At 36.4% G+C, this 27,600-nt stretch overlaps 1 protein-coding gene across 4 annotated transcripts in view; it reads right to left on the bottom strand.

Annotated features, from left to right (window-relative positions):
• The window catches only part of USP47 (ubiquitin specific peptidase 47), a 137,566-nt gene that overhangs the window by 82,862 nt on the left and 27,104 nt on the right, over window positions 1-27,600 (bottom strand). For 2 of the 4 annotated variants that reach the window (XM_010344174.3, XM_010344215.3), the window contains exons 2-4: window positions 17,000-17,059; window positions 9,276-9,479; window positions 4,946-5,059 (exon numbers count right to left, since the gene is read on the bottom strand). In XM_010344174.3, the coding sequence (XP_010342476.1) occupies window positions 4,946-5,059; window positions 9,276-9,479; window positions 17,000-17,059 (378 nt within the window). The remainder of the gene's footprint in view (window positions 1-4,945; window positions 5,060-9,275; window positions 9,480-16,999; window positions 17,060-27,600) is intronic. The other 2 variants (XM_010344254.3, XM_003919839.4) reach the window with 2 other exon arrangements.

The following is a 27,600-nucleotide window of genomic DNA, read 5'->3' as shown; positions in this document are numbered from 1 at the left end:
TTTTAACATGAAGGGATGATGAATTTTATTGAAGGCCTTTTCTGCATCTATTAAAATAATCATATGGTTTTTGTTTTCAGTTCTGCTTATGAGATGAATCACATTTATTGATTTGTATATGTCAAACCAACCTTGCATCCTGGGAATGAAGCCAACTTGATCATGTGGATAAGCTTTTTGATGTGCTGCTGGGTTCGGTTTGCCAGTACTTTACTGAGGACTTTTGCATTGATGTTCATCAGGGATACTGGCCTGAAGTTTCCTTTTTTGGTGCATCTCTGCCAGGTTTGGGTATTAGGATGATGCTGGCCTCATACAAAGAGTTAGGGAAGAGTTCATCTTTTTCAATTTTTTGAAAATTTCAGTAGAAATGGTACTAGCTCTTCTTTGTACGTCTGGTAGAATTCAGCTGTAAATATGTCTGGTCCTGGGCTTTTTTTGGTTGGTATGCTATTTATTACTGCCTCAATTTCCGAATTCGTTACTGGTCTATTTAAGAGATTCAATTTCTTCCTAGTCTTGGAAGGTGTATATGTACAGGAATTTATCCACATTTTCTAGTTTATGTGCATAGAGATGTTTCTACTATTCTCTGACGGTTGTCTGTATTTCTGTGGGGTCAGTGGTGATATCCCCCTTACCATTTCTGATCGTGCTTGTTTATTTCTTCTCTCTTTTCTTCTTTATTATTCTAGCTGGCAGTTTACCTATTTTATTATTTTTTTCCAAAAATCAACTTGTGGACTTGTTGATTTTTGAAAGATTTTTTGTGTCTCTGTCTCCTTCACTTCTGCACTGATCTTGGTTATTTCTTGTCTTCTGCTAGCTTTGGGGTTTTGTTTGCTCTTGGTTCTCTAGTTCTTTTAGTTGTAATTTTAGGTTGTTAACTTGAGATCTTCCTAGCTTTTTGATGTGGGCATTTAGTGCTATAAATTTCTTTCTTAACACTGCTTTAGCTGCATCCCAGAAGTTCTGGTCTGTTGTGTCTTTGTTCTCATTAGTTTCAAAGAACTTCTTGATTTCTGCCTTAATTTCATTACTTACTCAAGAGTCATTCAGGAGCAGGTTGCTCAATTTCCATGTAGTTGTGTGGTTTTTGAGTGAATTTCTTAATCCTGAGTTCTAGTTTGACTGTGCTGTAGTCTAACAGATAGTATGTTGTGATTTAAGTTCTTTTGCATTTGCTAAGGAGTGTTTTACTTCTGATTATGTGATCAGTTTTAAAGTGCCATGTGGTGATGAGAAGAATGCATATTCTGTTGTTTTGGGGTGGAGAGTTCTGTAGATATCTATTAGGTCCACCTGATCCAGAAATGAGGTCAGGTCCTGAATATCTTTGTTCATGTTCTGTTTCAATCATCTGTCTAATATTGTCAGTGGGGTATTAAAAGTCTCCCACTGTTATTGTGTGGGAGTGTAAGTCTCTTTGTTGGTCTCTAAGAACCCGCTTTATGAATCTGGGTGCTCTTGTATTGGCTGCATATATATTTAGGATTGTTGGGTCTTCTTGTTGAATTGAACCTTTTACTATTATGTGATGCCCTTCTTTGTCTTTTTTCAGCTTTGTTGGTGTAAAGTCTGTTTTGTCAGAAACTAAGATCGCAATTGCTGCTTTTTCCTGTTTTCCGTTTGCTTGGTAAATTTTCTTCTATCCCTTTATTTTGAGACTATGTGTGTCTTTGCACATGAGATAGGTCTCTTGAAGATAGCGTATCAATGGGTCTTGACTCTATTCACCTTGCCATTCTGTGCCTTTTAATTAAAGGCATTTAGCCCATTTACATTTAAGGTTAGTAATGCTATGTGCTAATTTGATCCTGTCATCATGATGCTAACTGGTTATTTTTCAGACTTGTTTATGTGGTTGCTTGACAGTGTCGCTGGTCTGTGTACTTGAGTGTGTTCTTGTAGTGGCTGGTAACAGTTTTTCCTTCCCATATTTAGTGCTTCCCTCAGGAGCTCTTGCAAGGCAGGCCTGATAGTGATGAATTCCCTAAGCATTTGCTTGTCTGAAAAGGATCTTATTTCTCCTTCACTCATGAAACTTAGTTTGGCCAGATATAAAATTCTAGGTTGGCAATTCCTTTCTTTAAGAATGTTGAATATTGATTCCTAATCTCTTCTGGCTTCCAGGATTCACACTGAGAGGTTCACTGTTTGTTTGTAGGTGACCTGGCCTTTCTCTTTGGTTTCCCTTAACATATTTTCTTTCATTTCAACCTTGGAGAGTCTGATGATTATTAACTTGGTGTTAATCTCGTGAAGTATCTTACTGGGGTTCTCTGCATTTCCTGAATTTGAATGTTGACTTGTCTTTTTAGGTTAGAGAAGTTCTCCTGGATGATATCCTGAAGTATATTTTCCAACTGGGTTCCATTCTTCCCACCTCCTTCAGGTACCCCAATCAGTTGTACATCTGGTCTCTTTACATAATCCCGTATTTCTGGGGAGGTTTTGTTCATTCTTTTTCATTCTTTTTTCTCTATTCTTGCCTGCCTGTCTTATTTCAGAAAGATAGTCTTCAAGCTCTGAGATTCTTTCCTTCACTTAGTCTATTCTGCTATTGATACTTGTGATTGCACTGTGAAGTTCTTGTAGTGTATTTTTCAGCTCCTTCTGGTCAGTTATGTTCCTCTCTAAACTGGCTATTCTGGCTGTCAGCTTTGTATTATCATGATTCTTAGTTTCTTTGCGTTAGTTTACAACAATCCTCTAGCTCAGCAAAGTTCATTATTATCCATCTTCTAAAACCTACTGTCAATGCAGCCATCTCAGCCTCAGCCCAGTTCTGTGCCCTTGGTGGAGAGGCACTGCAGTCATTTAGAGAAGAGGTAATCTGGCTTTCTGAGTTTTCAACATTTTTGTGTTGATTCTTTCTTGTCTTTTTGGACTTACCTACCTTTGATCTTTGAAGTTGCTGACCTTTAAATGGGGATTATGTGGGGTCTTTCCTGCTGATGTTGTTGTTGTTATTGTTTTTTGCCTGTTTTTTTTTTTTTTTTTTTTTTTTTTTTAAACATCAGGCCACTCTTCTGTAGGGCTGCTGCAGTTTCCTGGGGGTCCTCTCCAGACCCTAGTTGCCTCAGTTTTTCCTGTATCTGGAGGTATCACCAGTGAAGGCTGTGAAACAGCAAAAATGGTAGCCTGCTCTTTTTCTGGAAACTCTGTCACAGGGGGTGCTGACCTGTTGCTGGCTCAAACACACCTGTAGGAAGTTGCTGGAAACCCCTTTTGGGAGGTCTCACCCAGTCAGGAGAAACAGGATCAGAGAATTGCTTAAAGAAGCAGTCTGGCTGTGTTTTGATAAAGTAGGTGTGCTACACTGCAGGGGATCCATCCTCATTTGAACTGTTTGAACTCTCCAAAGCTGGCAGGCTGGAACAGCTGAGTCAACTGAACCACAGAGACAGTGGCCTCCCCTCTCTCCTACCCAGAGCTCCATCCCAGGGAGAGATCAGAGCTCTGTCCGTATAACCCTGGTTAGAGTGGCTGAAGCCCCCACAAGTGAGGAGGAATGGATTGGGGTCCCACTTAAAGAAGCAGTCTGGCCACAATCTGGCAAAGCAGCTGTGCTGCACTTGGGGGATCTCTCCTTATCCGGAACATTTGAACTCTCCAAAGCCAGCAGCTGGAATGATTGAGTCAATCAAACTGCAGAGATGGCAGCTACCCCTTCCCCCCGGGAACTCTATCCCATCTCAGGCAGACTCCAGCCTATTGCCATTGGTTGGCTTGAGTTCCATGCCAGCGGGTCTAACCTTGTGAGGTACTGTGGAAGTGGGGCCCACAGAACAATGCTGTTTGGTTCCCTGGATTCAGTCTCCTTCCTAGGCGTATGGATGGATGGACCTCCCACCTTGCTGGGGATCCTGGTGTAGGAGTATATAAAACTCATGGGTCTCTATGTGTGCCTGAGTGGCTGCTCTACCGAGATTCCACATAGCTCTGTGTATTGGACCCAATGCCCTGGTGGTGTGGGCTCCTGAGGAGATCTCTTGATCTTCAGGTTGCAAAGATCCACAGGAATAGCGTGGTTTACTGGGAAGAGTCATACAATAACTCACAGCTTCCCTGGCTGGGGGTGGGGCTTCTCTTGGCTCTATGACATTCCTGGGTGGGCCACTGCCTTACCCTGCTTTTCTTCCTTCTGCTTGAGTTGAGCTGTTTACCTAATCAGTCTCAATGAGAGAACCTGAATATTTTAGTTGAATGTGCTATATTCACTCGCCACCTTCATTCCTCTCTGTGAGTGCTGCAGACCGCAGCTGTTTCAAATCGGCCATCTTGGCCCCTCCCTCTTACTCTAACTCATGTCCTCCCTCTACAGTGTATTAAATAGAGGAAAAAAAAAATCTCTGGTGGAATAGTCTTCAAATTGGGAGTTACTGTATTAGATAATCTCTAAGGCAACTGGGCTGAACAGAAAAGTCTACTGAAATGTGAATTGAGGTAAACATTAAAAGAATATAAATGAAACATTTAATGTATACACCAGTCAATCCAAAAAAGGGGGCAGCAATGAGAATGGAAATGACCTTCTTGCAGTTACTGAAAAACCTGACAAAAACCACCAGAGATTTACAGCAACCAAGCAAATGCTTAAACAAAGGAAGGGTTACTACTGAAACACAGGAGATCCTTGTGGCACTTTAACTTATCCTAGACACACCCTCATCCCTGGTGTGGCAGTGGTCTTGAAGATAGCAGTACATGTTAAACCCAAGGTGGCAACAGACTGTATATACAAATAATGGTGTTATAAATGTCCACTCTAACTATGTTATTCTACACTCTTATAACAAGCCAACATAGAATGAAAAAATAATAATAATAATTTATTACATAAATTACAAAACATATCTTATTTTCTTTGGGAAATTGCATCCTCAAGTGGTAGGTGACAGTGCACAAAAATTATAAATACAGGGCTTTCTAAGTAGCTCACCAGCAGTATTTGAGGTTGCTCTCCATCTTTATCTGTCAAATGCAGAAAGTTCTTCTTTCCTGGCTCAAAATTAGCATCGAGAAGAGACTTGTCACTGGTATGATCCAGTGGAGGCTAAGGACATAAAACATAGTATTTCAGATTATGAGAAACATAAAATGAAATAAGTAATCTGTAAATAGACACATATCTACATTTAAAGACTATTTTTAAAGTAATGATCCGGTAAAATTCTGTTCATGTAGGCTTGGAATTAACTCATTTATTCACTAACTGGGATAGCTAAGCCCAATAACAGTGCACACACTGATAGGTATACCAGAGACTCACATTCCCCAACATCTAAAAAACCAAAAAGAGAAAAGGTAAAAGTTAAGAGGTAATGTTAAGCACTGCATACACATATAAAGAATGTATAAACATTTCTCTTTCCATGTTCTGTACAATATATGCAATATGATATTTAATGGATTTTCATGAAAATTGACTAAAGGTAATTTTACATAACTAAAAACTAAAATGTTTTTATATATAAATATGATGAAAAATACCAGATAAGCAACATACTAAAAAACCCAACCAAAATAATTATGCAATGTAATTATGCAATATAACAAAAATATAACTAACGTAGTATATAATATAACCTTCAGAAAGACCCCTTAAGGAAAAACCTGTCCTGGTAAATGATAACCTATTTCAAATGTACTGCTAGGATTCAGAGGACCCAGGGGGTATGGAAGTGACTGTGATCAGACATTTGAAAATTAAACATCTAAAATTCAAGTCTTCACCTAAATTATACGGTACGGCACTTTTAACTCTAGCTGTCATTCTAATATACTCTAGTTGGTGGATAAGAGAGGAAACTCTGTATGCCCCAAGCCCTAATCACTCACTCTAGACCACTGTTGAGAAAAATCAGGGAGTAGAAATAAACATCTTTAAAATTTTTTTGTTGCATTAAGAAACGTTTTCAATGTTTCAAAGACATGGGCAGAGTCTCCTTAAAGACTCATTTTATGAAAATGCCTTTATTTCTTAAGAAATTAATACTGATTAACACTGTATAAAAGTGTAGGTACTGAGGAAAAAAAAACAACTAAGAGATTTGCTACTTACTATCTGTGTGACTTTGGAAAGTTATTTCAATTCCCCATGACTTGGTTTCCTCATCTATGAGTCTCTAATAGCACCTACCTTACAGAGTAGTTATTAATATAAGGATTAAATAAGACTGTATTTGTACAGAACTTAGTACACTACGAACACAGTAAGTGCAAAAGATGTGTTAAGTAAATAAAAAAGCAAATATATGATCTACCTCTTAACTTTGGCTCACATCTATCAATCCATAAGAGAAACGACATAGAAAACCTGAAGCTAAAAGAAGCCACATGGAAGGAAAAAAGGGATTGCTGGGTTCCTTAAAAATCACTGATGGGACATGATCAGGTGATATAGCTGAAATACACAGGGGTTTTACCTCAGTAAGTGTCTGTATACAAGGTGATGGGCAGCTAAATGGGCTTGGTTTTCTGAGGATTATCCATTCAGCACTATGCAGTTAAGCAGGTGAAAGTAATCATATTTGTAGAAATGTACAGGAGGCAAATAAAAATACAGAAATAGAGCTCTTGATTACAGTTATAGCTGGAGAGAGAGAAACAGGTAATTCTGACATATAGCTATTTAAAGCTATTGTGAAAGATAATTTAACAAATGCTTTTTGAATGCTGAGAAGGAATGTTTATGGAGGATATGAAATTTACATGAGGTTCTTGCCATAAAAATGCTTACACTAGAAATGGAAAGACACAGATTAGCAATACTTATAACAAAAAGGAACTACGATAAGTGGCCCATCCAAAGGGCATGGGAAGTCAACGAGAAAAACATTACTTTTAAAGCAGCATAAGAAACATCAAGTAAGGCTTTTTAAGGGTAAAAGATAAATAGAACCTGGGAAAACACATAGGACAGTACAGAACTATTCTCTAAATTGAAAAAGAGACAACACTAGAAATTATGTGGTGATATACCAAAAAGTATTCAAAGTTTCAGATTAAATATTGTTTATCTTTCAGGTCTTGTCTGACTACCAATTTTACTGGTTAATTTCAGTTTAAAACATTAGTTCCATATATTTAAAAAATATTGTGGAATAAAAAGCGTAATGTCATTTTTAAGGGCAAATCAGGCAATATCAAACATCTTTGATTCTCCTGTGGAACCAACTTAAAATATATACTCCAAATATCATAGGGCTACACATTCCATTTCACTGGCTGTTAGAAGTATTTTCCTGGAAAAATTAGAGCAGTAAGGCACAGGATAAAAGAGGTAATATAAACAAAAACATGGAGACAGAAAACTATGGAAATTTATGTTAAGAAAATAAATCAATCCAATATCTAGGATTTAAGAGTATAAAGCCTTAAAGAACCAATGGTAGCTTATCTTAAATGCTATCTTAGGGAATCTGATTTTTCATCAGTGGGCAATGAGCAGTGATTGAAGGTTACTGAACTAGAAGGTCATGTAAGTGCTACAATTTTAGATGACTGAAAATAATTCTATTATGCAGGGTGAATTTGGACTGAGAGAATGGAAACAAAAAAGACTCTCTAGAATATACTATTCTAACAATGCAAATGAGATCCAACTCAACGGTCTCCTTCCTTAACCACACTCCCATGCAAGTGATCAGTGCCTCTGCTACATTCTGAATGTTCGTTTTTCCCCAAAATGCATATGCTGAAACCTAATCCCCAATGCAATGATATTAAGGGGTGGGGCCTTAGGAGTTGATTACATTTTGAGGGTGGAGCCCTCATGAATGGGATCAGTGCTCTTACAAAAATGGCCTAAGGAGAGACATCTATCATGGATTTCTAGAAAATTTTTTCGTAATTGCAATTGTTTATTTTGGTAGTAAACATTAATACAGGATTAGGTCAAATGATGACCTAAGTACATGTCTACCAATAATCCTCCCTCAAAGTCCATAAAATGTCAAAAAATAGTTTTTTAATGAAAAATCTTACAACAGTGCAGGAAAACAAAGAGCATGCTTGGCAAACCAAAAATTCTGAGAAATTAAAAAACAGAAAGCAGCAGGATCAGATCTATGGAAAAATAAAACTAGGGGGAACCATAGCCCAAAGATCCTATAAGAGAAGACTACCGTAGAGACAAAGGTAGTAAAGAACTTCAGACTAAGGTCAAGACATAGAAGCCAGGAAACAGTTAAAAGTGAGCAAGTGGGAAAAGGCATTCTGATGGGTTTGGCATCTCCTCTTTTTCTACTTGGACTAAGCAGCAGACAGTAGTGTCTACTTCCTGTCAGGGTAAAGAGTGGGCACCGTGACTAGAGAGGCAGTGCCGTACTATCTATCTAGGTACTGATTAACTCCTAACCATAAAGAGTCAGGAACCAGCCAATCCCAGAGCAAATCATAAGCACATGACACCTAGCCGCATGTCCCACTCTTTTCCCACACCACTAAGAACTGAGTAGGGTAAGTTTAATTAGCATCCACAGAGAAGTGAACAGAGGTTCTGGAATACAAAGATGAGCAGAAAACAAGAATCACTAAGTATTTAAAGAAATGCTACACCATGAAAGAGAGAAACTAAATAGATAAAGGATAAATAATTGAGGAAATAGTTAATACAAGACTGAAATTAGAAAGTACACCCTCAAAGAAATCTGAGGTTAAAATGTTACAGTAGTTAAAAATGTTTTTAACCTTGAGAGTTAAGTCAAAAGCTATATATAGAAACTATACAAAGTTCATACAAAGAAAAAGAAACATATTAAAAACTTGCCCAGAAATACATATACACACACAAATAAAAAGAAATAAAAGTCAGCTAGAGATAATCTTGGTTAACACTGACATGTAAGAGGTGTATATCCTTCCATTTCTCTTACTATGAATATTTTTTCTTCTTTTCCAAAAACCAGATAATAAAATACCCATGATTTTACAATCTTTTTTCACTGAAAAATGTAAGATGGTCATCATTCTGTTCAGTAATTACAGAATTTTTTCTTTAGTAAATACAATATTATAGAGTCACCTTTCACAAATGAAAAAACTGATGAAATGACATTGTGTAAACTTTAGGACAAGCAAATGTTAAATCCAGAATGGAGGCAAAAGGAAGAAGGATCCAATTACTTAGCTGCACATAGGCTCTTATTATAGTTGTTATACTCCTGTTTATGATTATTAAAAAGAGTTCCAGGATTTAACATTATCATTAGTAACAGCAACAACAATGGCTATAATAACATTTTAGAAGCTTAAGTCTAGGATTTTACCATATCAGCAGTATTGATTCCATTTCCCCACACCAAATCAAAGGTTCCATTTATGTAGCCTACTTTGTTGGCCACATCTTCAAAGAGCTTTCTGACTGGAGTAGATGCTGGTAAATTTAAAGTGATCCGTTCATTCACTGTCTTTGAGTTAGTAGTATCTTGTATTATACATAAGACTCTAGGTTCTTCAGCAGCATTTTCTATCTGAAATTTTAAGAAAAATATGACTTTATGTATTATTTATCTTTAAAGCAAAACAAAAGTATAATTAGCCATAAAATTTTATGATTAAATGTAAAAGACCTCACAAAATATTAAGTATTTTCTCTGAGCTATTTCCTCCATTTTACTGTAATCTGAAACACATTCTAATGGATATGTCAAACATATAAGTACCATATATGTTTGTTTTGAGAAAACCAGGGCATACTTCAGAATCAACAATCATTCCAGTGATATTTACATTCACCTTTAAAATTATAAATCCATGGCCAATAAGCCATGAAGATAGTAATATTTAAGCAATTTTAAGTTAAAAATTATAAAATCTGATGCTTAAAAATGTATCATCATGCTAGCACAGTCTAATCAAGTATTTCTGGATCTCCTAAAAAAAAAAAGTGTGTGTGGGGGGGAATTGTGCAAAAATGCAGTAAGGACTGTCTAAAGATTACAAAATCTGTAACTAAGAGATACAGGCTACCAGACCTCTTGACCTTTATGCTACTGTATCCATAAGCCCAGATGTCCGAAAAGCTCCGTTTATTAATGTGTCAGAAGCTGACAAGCTTATCCAAACAGATAAGCCAGGAGGAGGGAGAGGGAAAAACAAGGAAACAGTTTCAATTACCAATACAGAAAGGAATTAGGGTCACCAATTCTTCTTCCTGCTTTTCCGTCTAGTACATAACCCAGTAATTACCAAGATAAAAAAGAGTTTTTAAAAGGAAACTTTCTCAAATAAGCTATGTCCTCCCTCAAGCTGTTAAAAGACATCACCTTTCCACTTTCCACAGGGGTAAAAGACTACATCAAAGATACTTAATGAAAGAAATTCCTTTCCCCCCTTCTATAATGGCCATCTCAATGAATGGCACATCATCTGCCTTGCTGCTGAAATCAAACAGCTGAGCCGAGCAGGTTCCCTCTTTACCTCACATAGTCTCCAAATCCTATCAATTCTACCTTTTGATTATCTCTTGAACTACCTCCTTCACTTTATTCCTGCCTGCAGCAAAAAGAATATCCTACAACAAAATTATGAAACAGCTTCCTAAGAAGTTTAACTTCTTCCAATCTTATATTCCTTCAACCCAGAATAGTATTTCTGATATACAAATCTAATGATGTAAATCTCTTGCTTTCCCTGAAAGTCAGGTGCAGCATTAAAATGGATCTAGATGTCTCACTATCTCCATAATGGGCTATTCAGAAATATGATCTCTACAAACTGAGGGTGTGCACAAAAATTGAATTCTTCCTTCTTTTTTATAACACTATCAATCGCAACCTTTTGTTGCTTCTATATTATCCATTTTTAAATAAGAATAATTATAATTGGCTAGTACTGAAGATGGGATAGCCACAAAGTTTCTTGTTTGAAGTAATACAATTATCATTTGTTTCTGTGACATACAATTTTGAGTTTCCAAGTGATCATTTAAAGTTATTCCAATTAGTTTAGAAAAAAGTTTCCATTAGTATAATATTTGAAATAAATTGGATAGTACTACAATTCAGACACATCAAAATATTTAATTACCAATAACTTATTTAAAAAATAAAAATAAAAAACAAAGAACATTATTAATATATGTTTCAAAAAGGAAAAAAGCCTTCAGCTACACATTTAAGATGTTATATTAACACATATAATAGATTTTACATACTTTAATCCTAAACTAAAAAACGTAAAATAGATCTTTTTAAGAATGCTTTATGACGAAAGAGTAAATGACTCAAAGTATATCTCAACTACGAAAGGTCCACTTTCATGGATTCGATAGTCTACTTCAGGCATAGGTCAGGTCTGCATGATTCAGTGTTCCTGGTATAAAATACTGTAGTAGACAGATTTTAAAGCTTCAAACAGGCTGCAGTTGATAGTCAAAGTAAGACAACTCTAAGCATTTAGAAATCAAAAGTGCTGTAACAGTAATCATACGTAAGAATGGAGATGTGGCAACATCCTATGGCCAGACATTAGCAGTTATTGGTTCTTTCCCTAAATATGTGAATGCAGGGTACAAGCACTCCAAATGCTTCTCCTTCCATATGGGAAAATTATCCCTCAATGGAATCCTGTCTGAACACTACATGTATTATACAGAAAAAACAAAATTCAATCTCATGTGTGGCTTACATTCTTTTTAGTAACAGCCCTTCTTTTCCTTTTCTGTACATATAAATAATTTTGCTTTTTAAAAAACTGTAAGAATATAAAGGGAAAAATGGAAATAATCTGTAACTCTACAAGCCACAGGTAATTATTTACATTCTTACATATATCCTCCCAAATATTTTATCTGCAAACACACACACACACACACGAGAGAGAGAGAGAGAGAGAGAGAGAGAGAAACAGAGAGAGAAGCATACATACATGCTTCATATCACAAACACTGGATTACGATATACATGCTGTTTTCGAACTCCCTTCTTATATCATGCAATCTTTCCCTGTAAAACTTTTCCTAACTCATCATTTTAATAGCAAAGTAGTATTTTTAGTACATGGATTAATAATAATTTAGTTCTATTTTACTGACTCTTAGACTAGACTTTATTATACTTTTACAAATAATTCTGCGATGAACACCTACATAAAAGTTCATATATTTTGTTTCCTTAAAATTCCTATACATATAATTTCTCAGCAAATTACATTTTACCTTGAATTCTGTTGTAGGATGATTTAAACAAATAAAAAGTTCCGTTCTTCTTTAAAGCTCTAAGCTAGCCACTCGTTAAATTCTATTTTACACTCAACTTTCTGGGCCCATTCTTATTTCACCTATACTTTAGTCTAATTGTGGATTTCATCTGAATTTTAGAATCACCACTGCTAATAGTAATCACACTAAAGTAAAATTTCTCTCTTCCTTTCCCTTCTCCAATTTGGGAACTGATAATAAAACAATTCTTTTGTTGTTACAATTTTAAGACACCACCAATAAGATTTAGCAATGTTTTTGTTTTTTTTTTTTTAACAGCTTTTCAAGAGGGAAAAACAATTATACAATATAAACTAAACATGGAGGAAACATTTCCAAAATATTTAAATGTAAAAAGGTATTTCTTGGAAACGGGAAACTGCGGCAGCTATCTTCTTAATTTCTTTGTGGCTCTAACCCAGACTGTTCCTACTTATGCCTAAAGGTAAAAACAATTACATCTTGAGGTGGATTAAAGATAGTAAAAAAATTATTTGCCATTCTTTTTTCTTTTTCCTTTTCCAATGAATCTGACCTGGCCATGTGACCATCTAAGACCAACAGAATGTGACAGAAGTGATACTATGTAACTTAAGGCAGGACCTTAAGAAACCAGCAGTTTTTGCTTTTGTATTTCTTGGAACCTTCCCTCTTTTAAGGCAGCCACCATGTAAGAAATCCAGTTACCCTGGGATCAGCATGCTGTGAGGAAGCAGTAGCAATCCACATAGAGAGGAAGTGGTCACTTGGTGGAGACACTAGGGTGCCTGATCTATGAGAAAGGCTTTTTGGACATTCCACCCAATGCTTGCCACCATCTTAATGAAGCCAAGTAATTCTAGATGATGGAGCCAAGTAATTCTAGATGATGCCACGTGGAGCAGAACTGAATAGTTGGTGAGCCCTGGCCCCAATTCCATCCCACAGAATTCAGAACAAATAAACTAATTACCCTATTAAGTCCTACATTTTAGGGTCCACTGTTACATAGTAATAGATAAAAAATAAACATACCTAAATACCTTTAAGCACATCCAAGTTCAAGCAGAGAAAGATATGATGATGGTGTTGTTGTTAGGGATGGGAGGGTACTACTTTTCATTTAAGACTACACCCAACATTAAGCAAAGGCATCTGAGGATACGTCATGATTTAGGGAAAGGGGCAAAAATTTTGAGTCGAAAGGGTTCTCTGATGAATCTGAGGTAACAGAAAACAAGTGCAAAGTTTTAGAAAAGCCTAAAGCAGGTTCCATTTAGAAAAACATTTAATGTAGTATAGATGTGCTATCGGAAGGGCACAAAGTTTTCTACACAGAAAATCTAGCCAAGTACAAAAAAAGGTACAAATCATAAAGTTGAAACTATTTATTTTAGACAACTCATAGCAATACTACACTTGTGAAACTAAGAGAAAGTCAACAGCAGTTTCATTTACTGTATATGCTAAGAGTGTTGTGTGTCTAGATTCACTGCAGAAACAAAGCCAGATTTCCTAGCAAAGTTTAAAGGAAAAAATCCTTTTAAAAAAAGTAAAAAAGGCCGGGCAAGGTGGCTCATGTCTGTAATCACTGCACTTTGGGAGGCCAAGGTGGGTGGACCACTTCAGGTCAGGAGTTTGAGAACAACATGGCCAACCCAGCAAAACCCTGTCTCTACTAATAATACAAAACTTGCCCGGCATGGTGGCACATGCCTGTAAACTCGGCTACTCAGAAGGCTGAGGCAAGAGAATCACTTGAAACCCGGAAGGTAGAGGCTCCACTGAACTGATACCGCACCACTGCGCTCCAGCCTGGGTGACAGCAAGACTCAAAAAAAAAAAAAAAGAGTAAAAAGAATAAAACCGTACTCTTGTTTACAAAAGGTGAAACACATGAGATTAAAAAACACTAAAAACAATCTTCTTTCAAAGATAGACTTAGCTGCTAGAAACATCTAGAAGTGGTTGGTATAGTTCCAAGAAATTTTAGAGTTCATTGAAGAGATGTTTGCCTCTTAAGTCATCTTGTCTCCTTTTCTTAACATTTCCAATAGTTTTAAGTTCAAATCTGAGTTCTCTGATAACAATATCATAATTTTTTTTAAGAAAGAAAGAAATAAAAAGAGAGAGAGAAGAATGAAAGAGAGAAAGAAAGAGGAAGAGAAAGAGGGAGAGAGAACGGGAGTCTTGCTTTATTGCCCAGGCTAGAATGCAGTCTAAAAATGGGTATTAAAAACCTCTTTAATGTCAATAATTGTGCTTAACAATGGAGACAGGAAAAAAATAAGGGAGGAAAATAACAAACAAGTAGCCAACCGATATTTCATTTAAACCTGTGAAATGCTATGTAATTACTGAGGAGTGATTTACTTCCAAGTATGTAGTCACTTTTAGAATAGGTGTGATGTGGTATTGAGAAGAATGTACGTTTTGTGGATTTGGGGTGGAGAGTTCTGTAAATGTTTATTAAGTTTACTTGTTCCAGGTCTGAGTTCAAGTCCTGGATATCCTTGTTAATTTTCTGTCTCATTGATCTGTCTATTATTGACAAAGTGATGTTAAAGCCTCCCACTATTATTGTGTGGGAGTCTAAGTCTCTTCATAAGTCTTGCGTATCTGGGTGTTCCCGTATTGGGTGCGTATATATTTAGGATCGTTAGCTCTTTTTGTTGCATTGATCCTTTTATCATTATGTAATGTCCTTCTTTGCCTCTTTTGATCTTTGTTGCTTTAAAGTCTATTTTATCAGAGGTGAGAACTGCAACTCCTGCTTTTTATTTATTTTTTTGCTCTCCATTTGGTTGGTAAATCTTCCTCCATCCCTTTGAGTCTTTGTGTATCCTTGCATGTGAGATAGGTCTGGATACAGCAAACCAATGGGTTTTGGCTTTTTACCCAATTTGCCTGTCTGTGTCTTTTGATTGGAGCATTTAGTCAATTTAAATTTAGGATTATTATTAATATATGTGAGTTTAATACTGCCATTTAATGCTAGCTGGCTGTTTTGCCCATTAGTTGATGTAGATTCTTCATTATGTTGATGCTATTTACCTTTTGGTATATTTTTGGAATGGCTGATACTGGTTGTTCCTTTCTATGTGTAGTGGTTCTTTCAGAAGCTCTTATAAAGCAGGCCTGGTGGTGATGAAATCTCTAAGTATTTGCTTGTTTCACAAAAGATTGTATTTTTCCTTCACTTATGAAGCTTAGTTTGGCTGGATATGGAATTCTGGATTGAAAGTTCCTTTCTTTAAGGATGTTGAATATTGGCCCCCACTCTCTTCTGGCTTCATAATTTTTATTTCAAAAAAAAAAAATACTTCCTATGTGTTTCTTATTAAAGAATACAAACTAAGGTTTAAAATTGATAGTATATGTTCAGAATGGCATTAGCAAGTAGAATATAAGTTAATATAAAACAAAATTCAAAATTATCAAATTTAAATATTTCTAAGAGAAAAAAATTTAAGTATTTTAAAATTATGAAGGTATTTCTTTACCTCTAAATTCAATGCATGCTCTCTAAAGACTTTCTTCCTCTCAATGTTATTGCAAAGGCTAATATTATGGTTACAAGCTTTTACACACACACACACACACACACACACACACACACACACACACACAGTATGTCCATTTTCTCTCCCTTTTGGTACAGGTGCTGCCATAAGCTAAGTAATTAGGCCTTACAGCATTACCCATCAGGGTATCCACAGTTCAAGATTAATGTATAACCACAGATTTTAAAAGAGAATTGATGGTATGAATATTTTTGCTGATTGAAATTTATAAAATGTATCAGCCGCTGGGTGAGGTAGCTCATGCCTGTAATCCTAGCACTGTGGGAGGCCAAGGCAGTTGGATTACCTGAGGTCAGGAGTTCAAGACCAGCCTGGCCAACATGGCAAAACCTCATCGCTACTAAAAAGAAAAAAAATTAGCCAGGTGTTGTGGTGCATGCCTGTAATCCTGCTACTCTGGAGGCCAAGGCAGGAGAATTGCTTGAACCCAGGAGGTGGAGGTTGCAGTTAGCCAAAATCGTGCCACTGCACTCCAGCCTGGGTAACAAGCAAAACTCTGTCTCAAAAAAAAAAAAAAAAAAAAAAAAGGTATCAGCTTTATTCAGACTCTGCATTTTCATTTTAACAAGTAACAATTCTAGGGCTATTAATGAAGGTCCTAACTTACACGAAAAAACAGATTTTATTTTTAAGATCCTCTCTTTACCCCACCTCAAAACCCCAGCCAACTCTGATGCTATCTACATGATCTTTTCCTAAGTGGTCTCTTGCCACACTTGGGAAGATAGAAGAGATTAAAGGAGGAACTCTGGGGGACAAAAAACAGAGCAAAGGGACTAAAGGAAAATCAAGTATTAAGTAAAGGTTAGACTGGAATGCTACATCACATGGAAGTTTAAGTCTGTAGTGCACAGAGGCGCTCAGGAAGTTAACATTAATAGGATTTCTGGATTTCAACTTTGTAAATTTTTAAATGATTTAATTTCCTACATTATTAATATTTCAGAAAATAAATATATCTGGAAAAATAGGCAACTACAATAACCAACATCATAGCAAAGAATTCTTTAGTTTTTCTGTCAATTTTTTCTCCCTCACTCACTAGTTGAAAACAAGGTACTGTCAGACATAAATTCATTTAAGGTGACTTTATTATTAAAATTGGGTAAAATAAAATAGCCAAACAAGCATAAAACATAAGACATGCCTTGATATTAAATAAAAACACTAACATGCTGTTACTTGCTCTGCTGATTATCACACTAAAGCAATTACATCAGCAGTCTACCTGTAAAAATTTCTTCTTCATTTCATCAAAGATATTTTGTCTGCATCTCCAAAACACATCCTATGGTATATAAGAACAAAATGAATTACAAATTATTTATATAAAATAAAGGAAGAAGACAGTGAAATGAGAACAATTAACATAAAAACATTTTTGCAATAAAATGTATTAATTAAAGTATTAGTACATCAACTAGAATTTTATTCATAAATATGCAAGGTTACTGAAAATAAAGATGTGACAAAGAATAAGATAAATATGGAAAACAGCCACATTTTAATGAAGAATGATAGCTTAAGAATTGTGTATAAATCGAAAGTCGTTAAGTCACATATTTTGCATCCAGTAAAGAAATTTTGCAGTTTTTTACACTAATGAAAACCAAGAGATCTCTTGATTTTGCTAGTCTCCAAGTGAATTGTTCATGATAGCTACTCTTAAAACAAGAAAACAAGACTGCTTAACAGTAACGCCTACAACTATTTTAATATGTATCTGCTTATTAGTTTTTTAACAATTAAATTACAATTAATACAAAAACATATACAAGGAAATAAAAGTAATGTATAATCAAGAGAAAATCTCTTGAAAAATCTTGGTTTTACATCATTCTACACTTTTTGTGTATATATTTTCTCTTACTCCCCCTTCTTTAGTTAATAAAAAGGTATCAACGTATTATTTTAAAGGGTGCTTTTGCTTTTACAATAGAAATATATTTGTTCTAACAGCAACAGTTTTCTGAAAAGCAACTATAAAATAGCTACCATTGCTTTATCTTATCTTACCTTATCTTATCTCATCTCATCTTTGGAGATGAAGTCTCACTCTGTGGCCCAGGCTGGAGTGCAATGGCACAATCTCAGCTCACTGCAACCTCAGCCTCCTGGGTTCAAGTGATTCTCCTGCCTCAGCCTCCCTGGTAGCTGGGATTACAGGTGCCCACCACCACGCCCGGCTAATTTTTTTGTATTTTTAGTAGAGAAGGGGTTTCACCATGTTGCCAATATGATCTTGAACTCCTGACCTCAGGTGATCCACCCACCTCAGCCTCCCAAAGTGCTGGAATTACAGGCATGAGCCACCACACCCAGCCTATCATAGCAGTTATTAATAATTTGATATCCACCTCACCAGAACCTTCTCTATTCTATGCATATATTTATTTATTATATATAGAGAGTGCTTTTAACCAAATAGGACAATTTTATTTACCAGTATTTGAAATCTACTTCTTGTCCCTCAACACTCACTCATTTTTCTGTGCCAAATATTTAGTTTAAAAACTGCAGTGTTCCAATATACAAAGCATAATTTAATTAATGTGCTATTAATGGGCATTTAAGCACTTCCAAATATTCACTACAGCATTGCTTAATTTTTTTCCTTAAGATAATTTTCCAAAGAAAGAATTACTAGATTAAAGTTTATACACTCATTTTTAAATTTTTTAATACATGGGGCCTTCTACAAAAAAATTACTTAACTGCAACTATCTTTCAACACTGTTCTCCCTGCCTTCAAGGAGGTGATGCTGTGCAGTGGTAACTAAACTATAAGCAAATCTAAACTATCAGGCATCCAGCATCTTTGAGGGTCTTTATGTATCTGCACCATGTACCTGGAACACTTTTCCCTGGATGTCCTCACCTCTTTTGCTTAAATATCACTGCCGTTGAACTTTAAAACGTGTCCACAAATTCTTTGACTTGCCTCCCTACAAAGTAGCAGTCTAACTTGCCTCCGGCAAAAGTAGGAAGAATCTAATTCCAGCCCCCTTTAATACAGACCAGCCTTAGTGACTCCCTGTAAAGCACAGCATGATTTTTAAGGCTGGGTTAGAAAAGGCATATTAACTTCCTCCTGGCCCTTTCTCAGATCCTTATTCTTAGAATCCAGCTTCCGTGTACTGAGGAAGGAAGCCAAGCAGCCAATGGAAAGACTATATATGGGTTCCAGCCACATCCCAAATGAGATCTCAGTAGACAATCAGTATCAACCACCTACATGTTGAGTGAGGAATCTTTCAGATGATTCCAGCCCCTAGCCTTTCTATTGCCCTCAGCTGATGCCTAGCAGAGCAGAAACAAGCTGTTTCAGCCTAACCTTGCCCAAACTGCACATCTATGAGAAAAGTCACTAGATCGGGGGCAGATCATTACATAGTAAAAGATAATCAGAATAGTTCATTTCTCAATCAAGTCCTTCTCTCACCAGCTCTCTTATCTAACATTCCAATCCTGTTGGTACTCCTTATCTATCTCCCTTCTTTGCTCCTTCAGGTTTCTTTTTTTTTTTGAGACTGAGTTTCACTCTTGTTACCCAGGCTGGAGTGCAATGGTGCGATCTCGGCTCACCGCAACCTCCGCCTCCTGGGTTCAGGCAATTCTCCTGCCTCAGCCTCCTGAGTAGCTGGGATTACAGGCACGCGCCACCATGCCCAGCTAATTTTTTGTATTTTTAGTAGAGACGAGGTTTCACCATGTTGACCAGAATGGTCTCGATCTCTTGACCTCGTGATCCACCCATCTCAGCTTCCCAAAGTGCTGGGATTACAGGCTTGAGCCACCGCGCCTGGCCGCTTCTTCGTTTCTTAATAGTACTTATAGCCACCTGAAATATTTGTTTATATTTTACTTGTTTATTGACTGTCTCTAAAAAAACTTCAACTCTGAGCCAAATAAAGTAGTGGATTGGATTTACTCTCCCCACGTTAAACAACTAAAAAGCTATATGAAATGCATGAAACAATTATTTTCAAACACTGAACAACTGGCAACACAAGGCACAATTATTCCTGTGAAAGCAGAAACAAAAACAGTGACCCAGCTTCTAGGCTGCAGTACAGGAGGGAGAACCCAGGTAGAGTCCAGCAATCTCCCTCAGTTAAAAGGTGAAGGAGTTCAAGGGGTAAAAAGAGCTACAGTTCACAGGGCAGGATACAGGGCAGAAGAAAGTTACACACTGTGCAAATAGCAAGCTCCAAGACCTACAATGCAACCCCCTGGAGTGTTCCGTGGAGTTCTCATCAGCATATATATGTAAAGAGTGTGCCTAAGGCAAGGGAGAGAACCCTGGGGAAGGAATCCCTGGAGCTCACTTAGGTTCCCACCAACCAGTTTCTTTCTTTTTTTTGGAGACAAGGGTTTTACTCCGTTGCCAGGCTGGAGTGCAGTGTTGCGATCTCAGCTCACTGCAACCTCTGACTCCTGAGTTCAAGTGATTCTCCTGCCTCAGCCTCCCGAGTAGCTGGGACTACAGACATGCACAACCAGGTCCACCTAATTTTTGTATTTTTGGTAGAAATGAGGTTTCACCATGTTGGCGAGATGGTCTCCATCTCCTGACCTCGTGATCTGCCGACCTCAATCTCCCAAAGTGCTGGGAGTACAGGTGTGCGTCACAGCACCCAGCCGCCCACCAACCACAATTTTTTAAATCTCATAATACACATCATCAGATAAGGATACTCAGAAGGGTACTGTGTTACTAATGGGACCAAATTAGACCTAAATCTAAAGACTACTCTGGTCCAACCTCAGAAAGCCTAAAAGCAAAACTCAAAAGGATCAAACTGTTTATTTAAATAAACCATTTACATATAAGAACAAAGATGTTAGGTTAAACCATTTACATCTAAGAACAAAGATATTCTTAGATGTAAATGATTTATTTATAAACAGTTTGTTTTTATTCCCGCAAGAATATTTGCGGGAAGAAAAAACATCCAGGACCTATCAAGGCAAAATTCTCAATGTTTGGCATCCCACTGGAAATAAATAGACATGCAAAGAAGCAGAAAACTATAACCCATATGAAGATTTTTAAAAATCAGTATTTAAGATAAAAAATAACATGGATGGGATTAACAAATTTAAGCACTGATCAAGATAAACGAATGAATGCTTAAGACACAGCACTAGAAGCTATTAAAATTAAAACAAAGAGAGGAAAAAGAATTAAAAAAGAAAGAATAGAAAAGTGAGATAATTCTCTTACCAAAAACCATGGAGGCCAGAAGGAAGTGGCACAGTATTTTTCAGGTGCTTACAGAAAATAACCATCAAACCAGAATCCAATAACCAGAAGAAATGCCCTTCAAGAACGACCCAGGAATTGCTTTAGTAATCAAGGAGAAGTCAAGACATACTCAAATGAAGGAAAACCTCAAAGAATCTGCATCCAATGGAAGTACCTACAGGAAGAAATAGCTAAAGAAAGTTCTTTAAACAAAAGAGAAGAAACCTTAGAACATCAGGAAAAAAGAATACAGAAAGCAAAAATATGGCTAAATGTAATACATTTTCCTTCTCCTCTTGAGTTTTAATTAAAGACGTGACAGTTGAAGAAAAATTAAAACACTGTCTGATGTGATTACAAGTCAAGAAAATATTTAACACAATTATAAACAGTAGGGTAAAAATACGTCAAGAGAGACAGGGTTTCTATATTTCACTTGAACTTGTAAAATAACACCAGTAGACTAGACTGTTGTAAGTTGGTATATGTTATGTCATACCTACACAAGCCACCAAGAAAGCTATACAAAGGGAACAATAAAAATACTATAAGTTAATCAAAATAGAATTAGACAAATGTTCACATAACCCACAAGAAAACAAAAAAAGTTAACAGAGAAAAAAAAAAGAAAACAAAAAATAAAATAAAATGTCACACTTAAGCTCTAACACATTAATCATTACATTAAATATAAATGATCTAAATACACAAATTACCAGAAATTTTTTTGGCTCACAGTTCTGGAGACTAGGAAATCCAATATCAAGATGCCGGCATCCAGCAAGTGCTTTCCTGCTACATCATAACATGGTGGAAGACATCACATGGTACAAGAGCAAAAAGAGGATGAAAGTGGGTGAACTGACTCCCATAATAATGAATCCACTCCGGTGATAATGACAGTCCATCCGTGAGGGCAGAGCGCTTATGATCTAAATACCTCTTAAAGGTTTTTGACATCTCTCAGTACTACTATAGTATAAACTAAATTTCCACATGAATTTTGAAGATGACAATCAAACGAGAGCAAAGTTTGATGCAAATCCTATCAAAATCCCAGCAAGAATTTTTGAAAATTTGGATTATCCTGAAATTTATATGGAAAAGCAAAGGAACTAGAAAAACTAAAAGGATTTTGAAAAAAATAAAGTGAGAGGTCTCAGTTTAGTTGATTTTGAGATTTAACAGATAGCAACAGTAATCAAGATTGTATGGTATTGGTAGGCAGATAAATAGATCAGTGTCACAAATGAAACGTATACAAATATGCACAACTGATTTTTGACTAGGTACAAAAACAACTCAACGGAAGAAAAAATAGTTTTTCCAAAAAATGATGCTGGAACATTTCTTTTAGACATCTAGAGGCAAAAACAACAACAACAAAACAAAACGCCACCTCAACCTAACTCTCCAACTTATATTAAAATTAACTTAAATGTTGATCATAAACATAAACGGAAAACATAAAACTATAGAACCTTTAGGAAAACACACAGAAGAAAATGTTCTCAGAACTCAGGCTAGGCAGATTCCTCAGCCTTGACACCAAAATCATGATCCATAAAAGGAAAAATTGATAAATTAGACTTCATCAAAATTTAAAATGTCTACTCTGCAAAGATTCTGTTAAGGATTAAAAGTTACAGGTTGGGAGAAAATATATCAAACCACATAATCAGTAAAGGACTAGTATTTAGAATATATAAAGACCTCTGAAAACCTATAATAAAAAAGCAAACAATCCAATTAGAACATAGACAAAAATCATGAAAAGATATTTCAATGAAGAGCATAAACATGCAAATAAGCACATAAAAAGATGTACAACATACTAACCATTAGAGAAATGCAAATTAATACCATAATGAAATATTACCACACAGTTTTCAGAATGGCTAAAGTAAATAAGTAATAAGACCTAATATCTATCCTGAAGGGAGAATGAAAGCAGAGGGAATATTTAAATAAATAATGGCTTAGAACTCTTCAAGACCCAATGAAAGACACTAATCTATGGAGTCAAGAATCTCCAAAAACTCAAGCAGAGTAAAAAGAGAAGAATTTAAATGTTGTCAGAGCAAGCCAGGCACAGTGGCTCACACCTGTAATCCCAGCACTTTGAAAGGCCCAGGTGGGCAGATCACCTAGGGTCACGAGTTCAAGACCTGCATGACCAACATGTCAAAACCCCGTCTCTACCAAAAACACAAAATTAGCTGAGTGTGGTGGTGCACACCTGTAATCCCAACTACTTGGGAGGCTGAGGCAGGAGAATCACTTGAATCCAAGAGGCAGAGGTTGCAGTGAGCCAAGACAGCGCCATTATATGCCAGCCTGAGCAACAGACTGAAACTCTGTCTCAAAAAATAAAATTAAAAATTAAAAAAATGTAGCAGAGGGAAACAGATTGCCTTAAAAGAAATAACTAGACTAATACTTGATTTGTCAATAGAAAAAACTGTAGGCCAGAAGACTGGAGTATGATACTTTCATTGTTGTGAGAGAAAATAACTGTTAACACCACAACGCTATAAACAGCAAAAATATCTATAAGGATGGAAAAACAGATTTCTGTCAGCAACAGATTATCATTAAAGAAACTCCTTAAAAAAAGGTACTATAGGAAAAAAGAAAGTGACCCCAAAAGGAAGGCAACGAATCCTGACCTAGCCACCTAGCCCGATCACAGGTATGTTTAAAAACATTTTTATTAAAACTACCATAATGCCATCATCACCTGTTAACCAAATCATGTTCACCACCAAGACACCTTTCCAGAAAAACCTCCAACAATTCAGGGGAACACAATGCCTAAACAGTTAGCTTATATACGCCATCTAATCAGGCACAGACAGACTTTATCTGATATAAAACAGATTGTTCATGGGTTTCAGCTCTAAAAAACCTACAACTTTCCCTCTCCTGAGCCTTGAGTCTTATCCTGACAAGCACCCCTTTGGATTGGATCTAGTTTCCACCTTAATAGTAAAATTGTTACTCAGTGTTCGATCTTTGGTCACGAAGCTTTTGTTTTCTTTTTAGCAAAGGAGATAGGAAAGAAATGGATAGCTACAAAGATTAACTCAAAATAGATCTATATGTAATGAGGTAAACTATAAAAACTCTTAGAACAAAACAAAGGGGAAAAGTTTGAATTTGGCAATGATTTATTGGACATGTTACCAAGATACATGCAGCAAAATAAAAATAGGTGACTTGGATTTCATCAAAATAAAAACTTTTGTACATCAAAGAGCACTATCACAGTAAAAAGACAACCCACAGAATGGGAGAAAATATTTGCAAATCATATGTAAGAGATTAATACCCTGAATATATAAACAAGAAAACCCAAACAGGCTGATTAAAAAATGGACAAAGAACTTAAACATTTCTCCAAAGAATATGTAAAAATAGCCAACAAGTACATAAAAAGATGCTCAACATAAGCAATCATCGGAAAAATCCAAATCAAAAACCAGAAGTAACCACTTCACGCCCACTAAAGGACAGCTACTGAAATGAAAGAAACAGAAGGAAGGAAAACAAACAAGTGTTGATAAGGATGTAGAGAACTGGAACTCTTGTGCACTGCTGGTAGGAATGTAAAATGGTACAGCCACTGTGGAAAAGTTTGGTGGTTACTCAAAAAATTAAACATAGAATTGCCATAAGATCCAGCAATTCCATTTTTGGGTATATTCCCAAAGGAACTGAAAGATTCCCATACAAGAAACTCCCTTCCCCCTGCCCCCATCAAGGTGGTATAGAAGAAGGCTGAGTAAGCTGATGGAAACTTCATCACAGCCCAAAGGTGATAACAGCTTTCACTTTTACATGAATAAAAGCTATGTGGAGAATAACAACAAAGTGCCCCTACGGCTCCCAGCAAAGCAGGTGTCTGTAGAAGCTTAAGGGGAGCCTGAACTTCACCCACACTGAGCAGTAACAAGGCACCCTTTCCACTCCAGGTTACAAAAAACAAAAAAACAAACAAAAAAAAAACCAGATGAGGAAGCTGGACTTCTACCCCCACCTTGTAGTAATGAGAGAGTGTCCCCTTTCCACTGGTGGCATGTTATCAGAGGAGATCTGTCAAAAACAGAAGACATAAATAAGATCCAGTCTCATAATATGCAAATGTCCAAGATGTAACAAAAAATTCACTTATACCAAGAACCAGGAATATCTCAACATGAATGAGAAAGACAACCAACAGATCCCAACAAAAAGATGACAAATGATCTTTGAATTATGTGACAAACATTTCAAAGCAGTCATCACAAAAATTGTTCAACAAGCAATTACTTACATAAAATGCCTGAAAAAACAAAGTCTCAGCAAATATAAAACAGACAAAACTCAAATTAAAACTAATTAGGAGGGCTCAACAGCAGAATGAAAATGACAAAAGAATCAGTAATTCTGAAGATAAAAATAATGAAAATTACCTAATCTAAATAATAAAGAAAAAACAGACCCTAAAACAATGATCAGTGGCAAGCATCTGCAGGACTATAACAAAAGATCTAACATTCATGTCATTCAAATCCTGGAAGAAAAGGAGAAAGAGAGCAAGTTTAAAAAGTACTCAAGTAACAGCTGAAAACTTCCCAAATTTGGCAAAAGACATTAACCTATATACTCAAGAAGCTGAGCAAACTGCAAATAAGGTAAACCTAAAGAAATCCATCTCAGGACACATGATAATCAAATCCCTTAAGAACTAAAGACAAAGAGAAGGATTTTTTCAAGTACTTAGGGGAAAACCCATCTTAACTTTAAGGGCAAAACAATTCAAATGACAGCAGAATTCTATGATTTCATCACACGGAGGCAGAAGTAAGTGGCACAACACTTTCCAAGGGTTGAAAGAAGAACTGTCAATCCAGAATTACATATCCAGTGAAAATATCCTTTAGGAATCATGGAGTAATCAAGATGTTCTCAGATAAAGAAAAACAGATTTGATGCCAGCAGACCAATCTAAAAGAAAATGGCTAAAGTAAGTTCTCCTAAATAGAAATAAGAATGCTAAAAATCTACTTTACATTAAAAATAAAATTATATTCTATGATAATGTATAAATATGATATACACACACAGAATGGGATGTTATTCAATTTTTTTTCATTGTACTTTAAGTTCTGGGATACATGTGCAGCTCATGCAGGACTGTTGCATAGGTATACACATGGCAATGTGGTTTGCTGCCTCCATCCCTACATCTGGCATTTCTCCCCCATGTTATCCCACTCTGACCTCCCCAACCTCCACTGTCCCTCCCTTGGTGCCCCCCATACCAGAACAGACCCCCATGTGTGATGCTCCCCTCCCCGTGTCCCTGTGTTGTCATTGTTCAACACCCACCTGTGAGTGAGAACATGCGGTGTTTGATGTTCTGTTCTTGTGTCAGTTTACTGAGAATTATGGTTTCCAGATTCATCCATGTCCCTACAAAGGACACAAACTCATCATTTTTTATGGCTGCATTGTATTCCATGGTGTATATGTGCCACATTTTCCTCGTCCAGTCTATCGTCACTGGGCATTTGGGTTGGTTCCAGGTCTTTGCTATTATAAACAGTGCCACTATGAACATACGTGTGCAGGTATCTTTATAATAGAACGATTTATAATCCTTTGAGTATATACCAAGTAATGGGATTGCTGAGTCAAATGGAATTTCTATTTCTACTTCCTTGAGGAAGCGCCACAGTGTCCTCCACAATGGATGAACTACTTCACACTCCCACCAACAGTGTAAAAGTGTTCCTATTTCTCCACATCCGCTCCAGCATCTGTTGTCTCCAGATTTTTTAATGATTGCCACTCTAACTGGCGTGAGGTGGTATTTCAATATGGTTTGATTTGCATTTCTCTAATAATCAGTGATGATGAGCATTTTTTCATATGTTTTTTGGCCTCGTATACATCTTCTTTTGAAAAGTGTTCATATCCTTGGTCCACTTTTGGATGGGTTTATTTTTTTCTTGTAAATCTGTTTTAGTTCTTTGTAGATACTGGATATTAGCCCTTTGTCAGATGGGTAAATTTGGTCCACTTTTGGATGGGTTTATTTTTTTCTTGTAAATCTGTTTTAGTTCTTTGTAGATACTGGATATTAGCCCTTTGTCAGATGGGTAAATTTGGTCCACTTTTGGATGGGTTTATTTTTTTCTTGTAAAGCTGTTTTAGTTCTTTGTAGATACTGGATATTAGCCCTTTGTCAGATGGGTAAATTGCAAAATTTTTTTCCCATTTTATTGGTTGCCAATTCCCTATAATGGTTGTGTCTTTGGCTGTACAGAAGCTCTGGAGTTTAATTATGTTCCATTTGTCTATTTTGGCTTTTGTTGCCAAATGCTTTTGGTGTTTTAGTCATGAAGTCCTTGCCTATGCCCATGTCCTGAATGGTTTTGCCTAAGTTTTCTTCTAGGTTATTTATGGTGTTAGGTCTTATGTTTAAATCTTTTATCCACCTGGAGTTAATTTAGTGTAAGGTTTCAGGAAGGAGTCCAGTTTCTGCTTTCTGCAAACTGCTAGCCAGTTTTCCCAACACCATTTATTAAACAGGG

The sequence above is a fragment of the Saimiri boliviensis genome, chromosome 6, assembly GCF_048565385.1.
Source record: "Saimiri boliviensis isolate mSaiBol1 chromosome 6, mSaiBol1.pri, whole genome shotgun sequence".
Classification (NCBI taxonomy): domain Eukaryota; kingdom Metazoa; phylum Chordata; class Mammalia; order Primates; family Cebidae; genus Saimiri; species Saimiri boliviensis.
Note: the sequence above shows the minus strand (reverse complement) of the source record. Positions and strands in the feature narration are given on the sequence as shown.